A 17,177-nucleotide genomic window follows, 5' to 3' on the forward strand; every position below is an offset into this window, starting at 1 on the left:
AGATTGAAGATCAAGAACTAGAAGTTGTTAAGATTAATATAATATATGTATATATATGTATATATACGTATATATATTGTTTAATATATATATATATATATATAATATATAATGATATATATTATATATTTTTTTAATATATAATATATATACATATAGGAGAAGTCAAACTAGCTTTGACTTACTCCCAACAACTAGAATTCTAGCCTTTAGGAGCTCTCTCTCCCATTTGAGAGCTTTCTCCCTCTTTTCTTCTTCTCTTTTCTTCTCTATAAATATGGGAGGGTGTGTGCCTTTGTAAGGTGAGAGAGTGATTGGTAGTATTAGGGTTTTTCATTATTTTTAGTTGAGTGCATTGTAGTTAGGCTTAAATGTAATTTTATTTTTATATTTCTTTTAATGTCCATTATGAATAAAATTATCTTTTTACATTTTGATATGTGTCTTTCAATTCTTAAGTTTTTTATAATGTTTTTGAGTCTTGGAGATCATCTTGGAGTGCATTGGAATCCGCACCATTTCGTGACATGGTATCAGAGCAATGCATCGATCTTGGAAAGAATTCGTATTGGTAAATGAAATGGATTCAAACATTTTGCATTCCGGTATATATCTTTGGCCTCTTGTCTTTTATATGTATGGTAAGTTTTAAAAGAAAGTTATGTTAAAAATAAATATTTTTTGTGAAGTATATAAAAAATTGTGATGCTTTGATGTCTTAGACTATGGATATGTGTAGTGTAAAACTATATTTTGCATATGCTTCTCCACACTCATTTCATTTGATCAAAAATATTTATTTTTGTATTGTTCCTTATTCTGTATCTTGTCGGATTTGTGATTGTGTTCATTTAAAATACCTCTTTTTTTGTCCCCTTTGTGGGTATTGTGAGTATGTTTCTTAGAGAACACCTTTGTAGTTATCCACTCAAGTTGAATATGTGGTTTCTTATAATATTATGTGTTTTAGAAAAATACTAAAAATTATATTTTTTGACATATGTATGAGCTATCTTTGAAATTTTATGATGTGATCAAGCATAATCCTTTATCGTGATCTATTTTTAATAAGGTTTATTTAATGTGTTATTGAAAGGCATAAACTTGACTTGTTATCATATAAAATGTGTTTATCTTTTGAGATTTCTCTCTTGCATATTGATATTCTTGAGAATCTCCAATTTGATTGTCTTCAGTTGCTTTTAAACTCTCTTAAATAAAGTTTTTCTATTTTTTACTTGTTGTATTGCCTTTTTTTAAGGCTTGGCTATTGTCTCATTGTAGACTTTGTATTTGTATTTTCTTTGTGCCACCGTGCTTGATTAATGCTTATTACATTTTTAGATTATATTTTCGCATACTTTATTATATCGCTTCATAATAGACTTATGATTTAGTTTTAACTTCTTAAGTCATATGTGTTTTATCTCTTTAATGAGATTTATTAATCCTTTGTATAAGATTTGCTTAGAGCACTTGGTTCTCATTGGCAGACTTATGATCTTTTGTGAGATTCTCAAACTTCATAAATCCACCACCTCTATAAAGAGTGCCTATATTGGGCATGACTCGTTATTTACTTATTCAAGATTATGAAAATTGACATAAGACATCTTGTATTACATATAATTGCATCAATTGACCTTGTCGTGCATATGATTGAACTATATTCATTAAAATTTTACATCTACTGTTATTATGATTTGATTTGATACTTTATTTCTCAAATCAATTCTTATATATGAACTCACTTATTTGAAAATTGGTTATTGCATCCTTATGGCACTTGTGTTGTTTATCACAAACTTTTATATGATGCATCATTCTTCTTGGCCTTGTTATTGTTGAATCAGAGATGTTTGTTGAGGTGAGTTGTGTGGACCTCGTTTTATGTCATTTTATATTGTCAACTTATAGTTTGACTCTATCTAACAGTTATGTGATCTTTGATTGTGGGTGTGTTGAATCACTCATTTGTTTTTTGACATTGTCTTTATTATGGATGATTATAATTATGTGTATCTGAGATGACTATCTATTTTTTTGAAACCATGGTGTTTCAAAATATGTTTAAAATTATTTTTTGATAGCATTAGTGTGTTTCCATTACAAGCCTTATTACCTCGGGTGTCTTCTTCTTTGTTTTATGCCTCTTATCTAAGTGTCATTATACGTAGACAAGAGATGTTTATATTCACACCTTCGTGTGATTTTAGCCCATTGTTGGCATTATACTCTTGATCTAGTCGTTGATACATTTGTTTTTTAGTGTCATTATATGTAGACAAGAGATGTTTATTCACACCTTCGTGTGTGATTTTTGCCCTTCATTGGCATTATGTGTTTGTTCTAGTCACTGATACACTCATTTCAAGTGTCATTATACATGGGCAAGAGATGTTTATTTACACATTCATGTGTATTTTTTATCCCTTCGTTGGCATTATATTCTTGTTCTAGTCGTTGATACACTTGGTTTTAAGTGTCATTATATGTAGACAAAAGATGTTTTTACACACCTTCGTGTGTGTGTGTCTTTGGCCCTTTAGTGGCATGATATTTATGTTCTTGTTCTAATCGTTGATACACTTGATATTTGAGGTTTGGAGGCCTAGGAGGTGATTGCTTGTGATGGTTAAACCAATGTTCTAATTTGCAAAATTCATTCAGATTTTTGAGATTTTTTAAATCTATTCATAATTTGTCTAACCTCATTTTCTCTTTTATAAAAAATGGTTGTTAAAATACTTTCATGCATTTTGCATTGTAAATGCTTTAGTTGCATGAGTTATCCAATGATTAATTGTCTTGCATAAAACCAAATTGTTGTTCACTAAAGGACCGACGACAATAAAAAGATTTTGGTTTCTTAAAGGCAAGATGAGCATGATACAAATGCATGCTCACCTTGAGGGAGGTTGTTAAGACGTTTTAATGTATCCATTTATTATACTGTTCAGGTTTAGATCAGATGTAGATCCAAGATCCAAATATATTGTGTAATATTGTTTTATTATTAAGGGTTCTTTAGTCTTTTGTAGCCCTAATTAGGTTGTAATATAAAGTCTCTGAATACATGTTTAACGTGATTTTTACGGTTGCAATTTTTGCCTCTTTGCCTTTCTCCCTCTCTCATTTTCACACAGCGTCGAATCACTGCAGATCTGATATTGTTTGATGTTCTACCAGGTTTTCCATATGGTAAGAAATTGTAACATTTGTTATATACCAAAGAAGTGCATGCTTATGATGCAGTCCATTTTTCAATAATACATCCATTTTTCAATAATACAGGCTATATTTTTTGGTAAGTTTTCAAAGAACTGGCTTTCAGTCTCATGAAGCACATAAGCATACACACAGTTTACTTTTAATTTTATTATTGTCAAACTACATTGTTTAGCATGCATAAACTTTTTCATCTCTTTATGGTTGAAACATATTGCATTTTTTATATTAAAGTGGCTTACATTTACGTAGTTAGTGTTGTTCTCAGTCAAAACACACTCTTTTTTTACATTACAGTCAAATTCTTTCTTCCGTTTTTGCTGTTTGTGTTTCTGTTTCTCTTTTAAGTAACAGGGTTGCCACTTGTCATCTGAAATCAAATTTCTTTCTATTATTCAAAATAATTATTCAAAAGAAGACGGGTTCTCATTTTATCTTGCAAACCATTTGGTAATCTGGCCATTCTTGTATGTAAAAGGATTGAGATGGTTGGAAAAGCCAAACTTTTAATGGTATCCTTGGTTTCATACATCATCTGAAAGATGATAGGAGGCAGGCAATTTTCTCAAAAATAGTCAGAAAATGGTACTTATGAAACTAAGGATGCAAATGAGTCTAGTACGGGCTAGGCCCTGTCATCCAAATCTAAATCCAAAGTTTAAGCAAAAGCCAAGAAGTTTGAGTCTTAATCTAGACCAGATCTGCTGTATTAGACTTGAACCAGGGTAATATTATATGGTGATATTAGATTCAATTAAAAAATATCGATAAGAATAGTTTTACATGTAAACGTTGCAAAAAGATCAAATTATCCACCAAAAAAAGTGGATCTGAACATGTAAAAAAAATGCAAGTCGAACTACAATCTCAATATATTTTTTAATATTATCTTAAGACATATCCTTAAAAATAATGTACTGGATTTGGATCAAAGGTACACCAAAAACCAAACCATTAGCACCCTATTTGAATTCGAGTACTTTTAAGTTTTAACCATGGTCATCTCTCTCCTTACTAATATAGGAAGTAATTGAGTTTTTAAACATGAAATTAATTCTAAATATTGTAGTTCTGGAGAGGTTCTCTGTTGAGTAGCCTAGCCAGCGATTGGTATTTACATGTTGTGAAGTGTCTTGCTCCACACAAACACTACATAGAGTTAGGAGTTAGTCTCTCTCTCTCACACACACACAGTTTGGTGCAGAGCACCTGCACATTACTAGTCTAGTAGAAAACACCACTTTTTTCACATTTTTCCATTTTTTTTGTAGATTTAACCTTATAGATGTGATCTATATAGTTTTCTTAGTTGAAAATAGATTTTGGATCATGCTTTTGCAATATGTAAGTTGGTTTTCCAAGGGATTCCAAAATCAATGGCCCACAATATACCAAAATTTCATGACAAAAAAAATCATAATTTTAGATAGAGAAAAGATTATCCACAGCATGATGCCTAGAAAACAAACCATGCTGAACACATCTATGAGGTCAAATTGAGTGGATACAACTTGAACTCATGATTTTCCAACTAGATTGTACATACAGTATATAGTAGCAAATATATATCCATATGTGCATGCATTATGCATGCATGTATATATTTATATACATACATATAGAAAGGGTAAATATTTGGTATTAATGATGGTAATGGAAGATGGAAATCACAGGTGCAAGTTATATCGACTGAATCTGACCACGTAGATGTGTTCCACATGGTTTATTTGCTAAGGATCAGTCCTTGGATTCCGTTTTTCTCATGTAAAGATATAATTTTTTGTGTAATACAAATATATGCACACATATATGTATAAATGTATGCATATATAGGGTTAATAATTGGTAATGGCACCATTAGGAAATGCCATATCTGGAATTCCTAGTTGCAAGTTTTATTGACTCAATCCAACCTCACAGATGTGTTCAGCATGGATTTTTGCTAGCAATTGCATATTGGAATGTGTTTGTTAGACAAAAAAACATGACATTTTTAGTAGTGAAAATCTGGTAAATTGTAGGCTGTTGTTTTTGAAGCCGTTGAAAAACCTGCTGATCCATCATGGTCAGATAATCCAAAAAATAATTTCTTCTAAATAAATCATGCCCTGTAAGTTCAGATTCATTGAAAAAGGAAGAGAAGCAGAGAATAAAATAAAAAAGAACCTATGTGACATTATGTAATGGCATCAAGACCAAATATGAAACATAGATATGTGTGTGCATATATACCTCTTATGAAATCTGTCTGTGGTGTATGTGTGTGTATGTGTGCATGTTTACACCTCTTTATGAAATCTCCTTACTTTTAGCACCTCTCAAGCTGTCACTACCTGAACCACGACAATGAGATATAGTGTTTGCTTGTATCTTTCCTTCCTTGTGCTGCAACTTTGCAAGGGCATTTAGGCATTTTTACCTTCTTATATTGTTTTTCCCTTTAATTATTTGTTAACAGCAACTTTTATCCTTCACCTTTTGGCTCTTGTATATGCACTCAGTACATACATTTTGATGTTCTTCTGAAAGTAAGAGAACTATCTAATTAATTCATCAAAAGCTTGCAAGATAATAGAAATAACATCTTTTTCTATAATTTAGCATTCCAATGACTAATATTTTAACTGACCTCGAGTCTTGAGGCAGTAATCATATTTACACTATTTGGAGAAACATTTGTGTCTATTTTGGCATATGTTATATTTAATATTACTTTTTCTAATTTGGTGAAAATGTTTTGTGCAAGGAGCCTTATTCATCTCTGTTTCTTCCATGCAACAATAGCCACAAATAAACACATCTTAAGTCTTAACTATTGGAAGAAGCCTGTAACCCAGCCTCACAAAGTTAGATTCATTATGGAAATATCACTCAAGGAGCTTAAGTCTCAAACTCCAGGCAGAGTGATGTGATGCTGTGATGGAACATAGTGGAGTTCTTGCTAAAGACGAAAATTTAGGCAACTGAAGGAACCCTCATGGTGTATAGGTGATAATTCTCATTTTGGCTACTGTTTTATCAAGCCTCTATGATAAATTAAATGTTATCACCACATTAAGCCAGTAACTGCATAAGGTGCGATGCTTAAAAATTGTGCTCAACAGTTGAGTAGCTATATACTGATATCCCATAAGTGCTCTAATATCCTTCTTATGGGCTGATCAGCACTGCTCAAAAATTTTCAAGTGAAAGCATCCACACAAATTGATATGCTCTGTTTCCACAAAATTGAAAGAAACTTCTTAAGCTTACATCAACAAATACAGCTCTGGTTCCTCTCAGAGGAAAACATAGGGAAACAGGGAATAAAAACAGAACAAAAAACCCGTCGCCATTCAATGCATTCATCTAGCATTAAAATCCATGAGATCATATGACATGTATGCATGAGATGTCATGCCCAAAAATTTTTCCATCCTGTATACTGTAAGTGCTAAAAGGGACAATGACGAACTGATCAGTGCTTCTGGATACTTTAGACAAGTAAGCTTATTTGATTTGTCCATGGAATAGAATTAACAAACTTCTTAAGCGCACAGCAACAAATACAGCTACAGTTCTTCATCAGAGTAACTAAATTACAAAGCAATATCTGCAAATTATGGTATTAGAATCCATACGGGCATATGATATATATACAGCTGCCCACTAGACAGAGCTATTAACAGATCGAATCAGAATTAGGTTATGCCAACCCTGGTCCACAACTATATTTGGTAGTTAACTTCTAATTTCATTTTAAGCATTGTTAGGCAAGACAAGGGTAAGTACATACCCGATCAGATTGCTTTTTGTAATACCCGACCAGATTGCTTTTTGTAATCCAAAATTCAATATTTACCACATTTTAATGTATATTCAGGGTTGACCCAACCCGACCCTAATGCACCTACCATTTTTGTATGGTCATGTTCTGTCCATAATACTGCTTCACTAATAATGGCCAACAAAGTCTTGCTCTAATCTGAGAGGCCTAAGTTTAAATCACCTTGCTCTCCTGATAGGGTTTTAAACTTTGAATTGTTAGTCTTGAACCCAGATCCTTTCTTTTATATCAATCTCATTTTCCTTTCCCAAATCTAATAACTTCGATCCTGGTTGGTCAGGCACCAGACTGCAGATCAGAACCCTTGATAGTTTACACTTGCTGAACAAAAGAAATTTCTCTGCATACTTCAGCATTAACCGTGAACAGCAATAAACATTGAGAAAAAACAATCAAATATAACATCACGAAGATGAAAGGCAAGCTTAAGTCAAATATTGGCAAAATGTACACCAAATGTGTCTTCAAAAAAGTACCTTTTGTTCGGCGCAGCATTATCGTCCTCAATACAGCTTGAAGCTTCTTATATCCATTGCTAGCATTCCTAGATATGGGATGCTTTATTGCAGAACAAAAAGAATTGTAGACAGAATATGGATCATATTTTAGGAATCTAAAGTAACTGTAGAGGTCATCAATTGCATTTTGTATAGGTGTTCCAGATAAGCACCACCTTCTCTTAGCTCGAAGACCACAACAGGCTCTTGCGACCTGTGTTTTATAGTTTTTTATAGTTTGAGATTCATCCAGCACCACTCTGAACCACCGTACCCTTGCAAGTGGACTAATCTCATGATCAACTGAAGAACCATCAAGGCATTTCTTGTTCTTTTTTATTTTCTTACTTTTATGTTCAGTCTTTTTTGATTTTTTGCTGTTAGAGAAGTCTGAAGACAACCCATATTTTTCTTGGGTTCCTTGATCCCCATCATCTTCATCAAACAGAGGCTGCTTTGGAACTTCCATACTTACAATAGAGTATGTTGTAAGGATCGCATCATACTTGGCAAGCTCAAAAGGGTCTTTCGTACGATTGGTTCCGTAATATACTAGGAACAAAAGTTTAGCATCATCTGCAACTTTGTCACTCAGTTCCTGGGCCCACTGGTGAAGAACACTTGCAGGGCATACCACCAAAGTACCAGCAGCTGGCCTTCCTTTCTGGACAGAAGCCATCCCAATGTTATCTGTGGTCTGATTTTGATTGTCAGAATCTTTGTGTTGTTCATTTCTGGCAACCTCAGCAGCACTGTCAACATCTTCATCTAAATTCAACGCCTCCCTTTTGACATGTTCGATCGAATCAGAGATAAACTTAGAATGCTGACTTCTCTGCATCAGTATAAGGGCAATAATTGATACTGTCTTACCAAGTCCCTGTATGATAACAACCTAAGTTAGCTAACAGAGTGGAAGATAGAGATCAGCAGTTAGAATCATGTAGAATGTGCAAAATAAACAAGCAACTCATCCAATAACCTGATCATCTGCAAGAATCCCCCCTGAGCAATGGAAACTACGAGTTTCCTGATGGACCATCCATGCCAAAGCAATCTTCTGTAAAAGGAAATTTATGCAGAACAAATTTTTCAAAAGAACCATCAACCAAGGCACTGGTTAACACTTGTTAAGAAAAGCATACAGACCTGGTGTCTTAGAAGAGGAACAGATAAAAGACCGTCAGGTAAGTTCGCTTCGTGTTTTGGTTGAGCAAGACCCTGCCGAGAAATGTAACCGATAAGGTGCCATTTTTTTTATGCACTAAAGCACTAGACAGGATAGCTGTTGTATATGTGTGTGCATACATGTGTATATATGTATGTGTGAACGCATGTCTTTTTGTTTCATGCTGCGTGTGTGTAGAAGCATTTTCTAGAGGTTTCACAAGATGTTGAAGTGCCATCTTGGTTCATTCTGTTAGCTTTCTCAAAACTCACCACAAAGTGGGTGGCATGGCGAGCAAGTCTTTTACCAAAAGAAGGTTAAACTACTCATATTGAATCTAAATCTGGATTTACAGTAGAAGGGTTCTCATATGTCTCTCAGCCTCGATAAAAATATGGTAGCAAAGGAGATTTTCTTACTGAAGCACCTAGCCTAGCATAAGTGACCAAAAAAATTTCTGGATCAGCATGTAATTTGGGGAGTTTACCTATTAAGGTCTCAGAACTTACAATCCCTATATGGTTGTGTAAAGGATAAAGATCCTGATAGTTTCAAGTAGGTATGCAAATGGGTTAGAGCTCTAGCCTGGGTCTGACCCAGATCCCATGTTATTATGTATCTGAACCTGGATCAGATCCAAAGTAAATATGGTTGTGTCTATTCAGATCCATGCCAGAATCAGGCAAGGCAGATCCATTTTCACAGAAACACGGACTCTAAACGGATCAGGAAGTTCAGTATGAGACCTGAGACAGACCTAAATCCTGATCCAAACCCACAATTCAAAAATGAATACATTCTCTGGTCAAGCCTCACCTGACCCATATCCAACCCGTTTTCATCCATAGTTTCAAGCCAATCAACAAGAATGTGGACTGTAAATTTTCAATTAGCAAAAGAACCAAAAGGAGCTATGGAGCTTCTTCCTGGCCAAGCCCACATAGAAAAAGATTTGGAAACTGAAGGTTGATATGATTTGTGTTCATCTCCAAAAGGAATGTTCCATTTTGTTAAAACAGTACAGCTACAGCAGGAACTGCCATACAAAATGTGCATTTGAAAGTTAAATCTGCAGCACCAATCATATGTTATTCCATTTTACTAAAACCATATAGCGAAAGCAGGAACTGCCGTACAAAATGTGCATTTGAAAGTTAAATCTGCAGCACCAATCATATGTTATCTCCATAAACTTCAACAAAAAAAATCCACTATATGAAACTGCCATAATAGAATAAAAATAAAAAAATATAAGAAAGAACCAATCAACTGCCAACTTGTTCAGTTCATGTAATCAAAGGACACAGCATCCTGTACTAGTGAACTTAAGTCCATGAAATGAGTGAATGCAACAAGTTCATGAATTAAAACAGGAAGATGGTGGATTAGTGCCTTTGTTATCTACCATAGGGTAAAGGAAAGATTTCCTAATATTACCTCCAATGCAGCTCGAAAAATTATCCTCTCATCAGTTTCGTTTGCCTTTTCTTCGCCAATGCCATGATAATGAGTAGTCTCACCGTAACCAGCTGATAGCGAAGTGCCAGCATGTTTTCCATTTGATAAAGTATCAGGCAGTTGCCTACAACTACTGACATTTTCATAGATCAACACTTTGTCATTGTTCCCTTGTATGTAGTCTGCAAAAGGAGCCTTTTGAACTGCTTCTTTACCACCTACAGGGTGAAAAGACTCATCATTAAGATTAACAAACTGGTTATGACGACTCCTGTAGGAATAATTATGGACATCTGTTGATGCATCACGTTTAGATGTTTGCATTTCAGCAGTTCCATGCACAGTATTTCCATGAGACCTGAGTCCTGACGGAACATTCTGCACCTTTCCCTTTCCTGTAGGATCAAGCTCAAAATAGAGTCCAAGCTGGGCTCCACCATCCCTTAGTTGTGGAACATTCATGGGTCCACTCTGATGTCCTAAATCTGACTCTCTTGTCTTACACTTGTTCCTACCATTTTCTAGAAGTCCAGATGCACCAGAAATAGGATTCCCATGAAAGAGCGATGGGGGTAGGCGTCTACGATCAAGGGCAGTTTCAGAAAAAGGGATACCACCACTTCTTCTAGAAGCTGAATTTTCTCCCATATACAACATTTCATCCACTTCATCTATACCTGCACAGAATATTGACCACCTTATTACAATTTATTGGATTTCCACTGTCATTCTTAGCGATAGAAGATATTTGGTTGCTAGTTATCCCCAGATACCCACAAACAAACATCATCACACTGGTGCAGACCTTCATTATTGTTAACCGGTATAATAACACTCTGAGATGGCAATCCTGCTTCATCAACCTCATCAGCACTTCTGCTAATGTTAACAGACCTTGGTTCCCAATGGGACGCCCCACCAACAGCAGGCCTTCGAGGCAATGCTTTAGAATCTGCATGGTCGAAGAAACAAAGTTTAGTGCACGACAACATGCTTATGCTTTTACATTATATTCTTGCAATATTCTCCTGTCAAACAAAAAAAACAAGGAAAAAAAGGAGCAGGTGCTCATACTTGACTTAGGGACAGTGGTCGATGACCATGCAGGAAGCTTTCTTCGATCTGTTTGACCAACTGCTTCATCCTCACTATCAGACAAAGTAAGATCTACAACATCCATGGAAGTCGAAAGCTGGCTGGATTCTTTCTTAAGAAATCTATGATGAGGACTCCAATTTGATTTACCTTTCTGCAAATGGTGATTGTTAAAACTGCTAGAAATCAGAACATTAATCAGATATTTCAATCATCTGTAGATAATATAATAACAAAAGCTAGCAGTAAAACATCAACTCACCCAGATCACCCAGCACGAGCATGCTTGAGTTGTATAATTTGCCAGTAGGGGTGGGCATCAGGCCAGCCCAGCCCAAGCCCGTTTAAAGCTCAGCCTGTTGGGTTTTAAGTGTGGCTTGGCCCATTGGCCCAATGGGCCAATGTTTAGCAGGTCAGTCCAGCCCGGCCCAAACCCATTTGTAGGTTATTTTCAAACAAAGTTCATAAATTAATTCCTAGAATACCAAAAAAAGTGAATTAAATGAAAAAAAAAACATAAAATTCAGAATTCCACATCTAATAATATTCAAAGTATCCAAATGAAAAGCTCATAGCAAAATATTTCATCCATGGCATAGCATTTGAACAAATAAATCAACAACAATTTTCCAAAATAACATAAAGCATGATCTTGAATTCTAGTCGTCCTATGCAACACAGCATGGTTTCTTCAATCCACTGATATGGTTTAACCCATTATGCAGCATAACCTACAAAAAAAAAAAAAAAAGCAAAAATATTTAAAAATGATTGCAGTTATTCTAATTAGAATTACAAACCACAACAAATTTACCAACTTTCACTAAAAGTCTGAATCAATATCATCATCCAACTCTTTTGGTGAATCCATAACCAAACTTGATGATGGAGGAGTTGCAGTTTGCACGGTGAAGGTGATAAAAAGATGGAGAAAAAATGCCAAAAAAACATAATTCTTAAATAAACCATCATTCCCATAAAATTATTTTCTATTTCCCATAAAATTAGTGCAACTAATAAGGTAAATACTAATAATTAACAACTTCCCATGTACCCAACTAATTGTCTTTCTAATTTCCATAAAATTAATGCAACTAATTAAGTAAAATAGTAAATAGCAATAGTTACCAAGTTACTATGCAACTACCTAATTTCTTTCTTTGCCCCAAGGGGGTTTGGCGCAGTGGGGTGGGGCCTTGGCCACTCGGCGGGTGGTCAAGGTTTTATTCCCATGGGCGTCTACTCTCTGCGCAAGCCCATAGGCCCCGGGGGCAGGGTCCTAGAGTCGGAGTTTTAGGCCACCGGTATGATGACAGTAGGTATGGAAGGCTGAGCCAGAGCGACCAGGTCTTCGTGCCGGGTGCTGTTTCTTCGAGGTATAAATCCAAAAAGAACTACCTAAATTTTTTAATTTTCATATTACTATAAAATTAAGTAAATAGCTTGGCCCGTCGGGTTTTTTTTGGCCCGGTAGGGCCTAAAAACTTGACTCAAACCCTGCCCATGGCAGGCCCGGTCGGCTTGGCCCATCGGGCCGCCCGGGGGTTTGCCCACCCCTACCCGCCATATTACCATCAGTACGGACGACAACCCTAGAACTCAAATTCCACGATAAGAAAAAAACTGACAAAATATTATCCAATTTCCACTGAAATTCAAAGACACGCCTAAATCACTCAAAACAACAAAAGCCGTATAAAATTTCACGTATTAACAATCAGTTAACAGAAACAACGAAGAAAAGAAGGAATCTCGGAGGGGAATAGAAACAAACTCACAGGAAGATAACTGAAACATGGATCCAGATCTTCTCGTCGGGATGAGAAGGCGGGACGATCGCTCCTTCAAGCATTCGCCTCGAATTCTTCTCTCGATGAGATTGCAGAAAGGAAAACTAAGGAAGCAAGAAGATACGAAAAAAAAAAAACCTAACAAACGAAAATAAACATAGCTCTGAAAGAGGAGGGAAAGGGGAAGGAGCATGAAAGGCTACGGTCTCCGGACCGACGTCTCGTCGCCGCTCAAACCCTTTAAATAGGTGGGCAGCTTTCGGGACGTGCCGACGTGGCGTTACCGGGAAAACGTACGCGAGAAGCCAGAAACGGATTGTTCCCGGTTCGAGACTGGGATATTCCGGAGTCGATATCGAATAGGCGCTACTCTCAACCTTTCTTGCCCGATTCCACCTGAACTCTGCGACGAATCGTGGAGCCTTTGGAAGGATCGCTTTTTCTTTCTTCGGTCACGTACGTTTGGATGTCTCATCATGGTACGAAACGGGAAGGACAGAATCTTTCGTCGCGCTCCCGAACGGGAGAACATTTTTACGTCTTTTTGTATACTTTTCCTTCCCCAGATGAAAAAATTATCGGGTAGTTTGCTGATACAGACCCACATTTTACTTAGAAATCTTATGGCAGATGGCACTTTTTCTGATTTTTTTTTTTAATAGTGTTGAGTTTTTCTGACCATGGTCAATAGGAGGCCTTTCATTCGTGAACAATGCTCGATAAGGACTCTATGCTGTCTAGCATTTAGAATACTATTATCCATGTGTCCAGCGTTTGACTCATCTTCGCGGACCCTGGAACACAATTGTTTAAACTTTGTGTATTTTGATGAAAAAATTATGTTCTAAGCATTTAAAAAGAAAATTTAGATTTAACATGCAATTCAAATATCTAAAACATAACTAAAAATACAAAACTCCTAAAATCCGAAGCATGACAACAACAACAACAAATCGAATTTAGAATCATTCAATCAACAAATTGCAAAAATAAAAATTAAAATATAAAACCTTTGAAATCTAAAGCATATTTGATTAAAAAAAAAGATTTAGCATCATTCACTCAATAAGTTGCAAAATAGGGATTCAAATACAAATCTCCTAATCTCTAAGGCATATATATATATATATGGAAAAAAAATTAACATCATTAACTCACTAAGTTATAAAAATGATAATTAAATTATAAAACCGCTAAAATCCAAAGCATATAAAAAAATCAAATTTGGCATCATTCATTCAATAAATTATAAAAATAGATATCAAAATACAACACCCTCAAAATCTAAAGCATATTGAGAAAATGTGAATTCAACATTATTTACTCAATAAATTATAAAAATAAAGATTAAAATACAAAACTCCTAAAATATAAAACATATCCAAGAAAAAAATCAAATTTAGCATCATTTACTCGGTAAATTACAAACTTAAGGATTAAAATACAAAACTCTTAAAATTTAAATTATGTTCAAAAAAATTTGTATTTAGCATCATTCACTTAATAAATTATAAAAATAAATATTTAAATATAAAAACTCCTAAAATCTAAAGTGTATCTAAAAAAAAATAGATTTAGTATCATTCACTCAATAAATTGCAAAAATGGTGATTCGAATACAAAAAGGCTTCAAAATCTAAAGTGTATCCCCAAAAAATCAAATTTAGCATCATCCACTTAATAAATTACATAAATAAAGATTAAAATACAAAACCCTTAAAATATAAAGCATATCGAAGAAAAAAAACAGATTTAGCAAATCCTAACCCCAAAATCGGGTTGGGGTTCACTCAATAGCAGAGAAAGAGAAAGCTCCTTTTGGTGGTGCTAGAGAAGAAGATATCGAAGAGGAACATTGGTGAGGACACCACGTTGGAGAGGTGTGTGGTGGGAGAGAGAGAGAGAGATCCTTTGGTGGTTCCAGAGAGGAGGATGCCGAAGATGAACGTTGGTGAGGACGGCACGCCGAAGAGGTGTGTGTGTGTGTGTGTGGGGGGGGGGGGGGGGGGGGGGCTTCTTGTTTTTAAGGGGGTGTACCTTTCGGAAGCCCTTACTCCTTGGGTGGAGGCGAAATGATGATGGACACCCCCAAGTGCCAATATTGTATGTGCGAGAAGTTGTCTTGTCGTCCAATCCATTTGGTGTTTGCGTGAGTGTGTGGGCTCCACACTTTATGGGGATAGCAGACAATGTAGTAGGCACTATCAAAAGAACCCTTAGTGTAAGGATAAGATAATAATTTTAGAAAGAGGGTATTTTTCACTACAAGAAAACTCCAATTAGCGATGGGTTTTTTCATCGCCCATTCGCAACGGATTAGCGAGAGAAAAATATCTATCACTAACATTCAAATTATTTATGGAATTAGCGACGAAAATTATTCCATCGCGCATCCGTCGCTAACTAGCGACGGCTTAGCGACGTACAAATTCTGTCTCAAACTCCGTCGCAAATTAGCGATGGCTCAGCAACAAAAAATTCATGTCACTACTCTGTCGCACATTCACGACGACGTATGCGACAAACTTTGACCATTGCTAATCCGTCGCTAAATTTCCCGTAAATCCCTAATTTGAGCCCCTTTTCCCTTTCTTTTTTTTGTTGCCGACCGTCGAGCTCTCATCGCTCACCCTCCCACCCGTCGGCTGCCCATCGCCCTGCGACCTCTCGTCGCCCGCCTGCTGACCTCTCGTCCGACAACCGGAGGTGACCACCTACCCCTCTTCTTCACCTTATTCTTGGGTCTGCCCCCCTCTCTCTTTCGGGTTGTCGGAGGGCCGGCAACCCCTGTCGTGCCCTCCCCTCTCTCTCCTTCGGGTTACCGGAGGGCTGGCAACCTTTACCGTTCCCTCCCCTCTCTCTCTGTTATTGCCGGGAGGCCAGCAGGAGGTCGGTGGCCCCCTGTCGCGTCTCTCGTCCCCTTCACTCTCTTTCGGGTTGCCGAAGGGTCGGCAACCCCTGTTGTGCCCTCCCCTCTCTCTCTTTCGGGTTGTCAGAGGGCCGACAACCCCTGTCGTGCCCTCCCCTCTCTCTCTCTCTGTTGTTGTCGGGAGGCCGACAGGAGGCCGGTGGTTCCTGCCGCATCTCTCGCCCCCTCTCTCTTTTGGGTTTCCGGAGGGTTGGCAACCTGCCATGCCCTCCCCTTTCTCTCTCTCTGTTGTTGTCGAGAAGCCGACAAGAGGCCGGTGGCCCCCCTGCCGCATCTCTCGCCCCCCTCTCTCTCTCTCTCGGGTTGTCGGAGGGTGGGCAACCCCTGTCGTGCCCTCCCCTCTCTATGTGGTTGTTGGGAGGCCGGCAGGAGGTCGCTCGGCCTCCTGTTTTTTTTTTTTTTTGCAAGGGAGGGGCTGAACCCCCTTCCTGTTATTTTTTTCGCCAGGGAGGGGTTGTGCCCCCTCCCTGTCTTACGGGATGAGAGGGAGTGGCCGAGCCCCCTCCCTTTTTTTTTCCAGTGAGGGGCCGAGCCCCCTACCTGTCTTGCGGGATACGAGGAAGGAACTCTGTTCCCTCCCTGTTTCCTCTTTTGCCAGTGAGGGGTTGAACCTCCTCCTTGTATTATTTTGTATATATGTTCTTTGCAGGTACATTATTGAGCTAATTGCGTGATGCTTAGTGCTAAGCATCGCATGCTATAAAAAATGCAATGCAAAAAGAAATAAGAAAAAAATGGAAAGGCAAAAGCAATTCAAATCAGGTAAATACCCGTAGTGAGTAAGTGATGCAAGCTTATCACATGTTATTTAATTTTTTGGATGCAACACTGTTTTGTTCACACACTCACTTAGTTGTTGATATCTAGGACTGTTTTGATGGAGTTTGGAGCTCATGCTGAGCATGATTTTAATAAATGAAAATAGAAGCGTTTTTATTTTTGGAGTACGGATTCCATGCTAGACATTGTAGTAGTTAGCGTAATATTGGACTGTATTTGCTACAGGAAAATGTTTGACATTTTTTTTATATGAATGATTTGGATGTATTGCAATGTTTGATGTGATTGTATCCATGATTGCATGAAGTTACTTTCAATTTGATTATGACTTTCATGTAAAATTGTATCATGAAAACATGTTTTAAATAAATGTATCGTATTATGAATAGTTTGCACATGAAAATAT

At 36.8% G+C, this 17,177-nt stretch overlaps 1 protein-coding gene across 4 annotated transcripts in view; it reads right to left on the reverse strand.

The window, feature by feature from the left end:
- LOC149818229 (helicase-like transcription factor CHR28) overlaps positions 1-13,580 on the reverse strand; it is a 49,596-nt gene extending 36,016 nt beyond the window's left edge. The window contains exons 1-9 of one of the 4 annotated variants that reach the window (XM_089985375.1): positions 13,051-13,569; positions 11,535-12,003; positions 11,252-11,426; positions 10,983-11,129; positions 10,693-10,854; positions 10,157-10,395; positions 8,701-8,772; positions 8,534-8,611; positions 7,531-8,431 (exon numbers count right to left, since the gene is read on the reverse strand). In XM_089985375.1, the coding sequence (XP_089841501.1) occupies positions 7,531-8,431; positions 8,534-8,611; positions 8,701-8,772; positions 10,157-10,395; positions 10,693-10,854; positions 10,983-11,129; positions 11,252-11,357 (1,705 nt within the window). In that variant the 5' untranslated portion in view covers positions 11,358-11,426; positions 11,535-12,003; positions 13,051-13,569. Of the gene's footprint in view, positions 1-7,293; positions 7,402-7,530; positions 8,432-8,533; positions 8,612-8,700; positions 8,773-10,156; positions 10,855-10,982; positions 11,130-11,251; positions 11,449-11,534; positions 12,004-13,050 lie in introns of those variants that run through there. The other 3 variants (XM_089985374.1, XM_089985372.1, XM_089985373.1) reach the window with 3 other exon arrangements.
- Between the last annotated feature and the right edge of the window lie 3,597 nt (positions 13,581-17,177).

The sequence above is a fragment of the Nuphar pumila genome, chromosome 13 (genome assembly GCF_984573655.1).
Source record: "Nuphar pumila chromosome 13, dmNupPumi1.hap1.1, whole genome shotgun sequence".
Taxonomy (NCBI): Eukaryota; Viridiplantae; Streptophyta; class Magnoliopsida; order Nymphaeales; family Nymphaeaceae; genus Nuphar; species Nuphar pumila.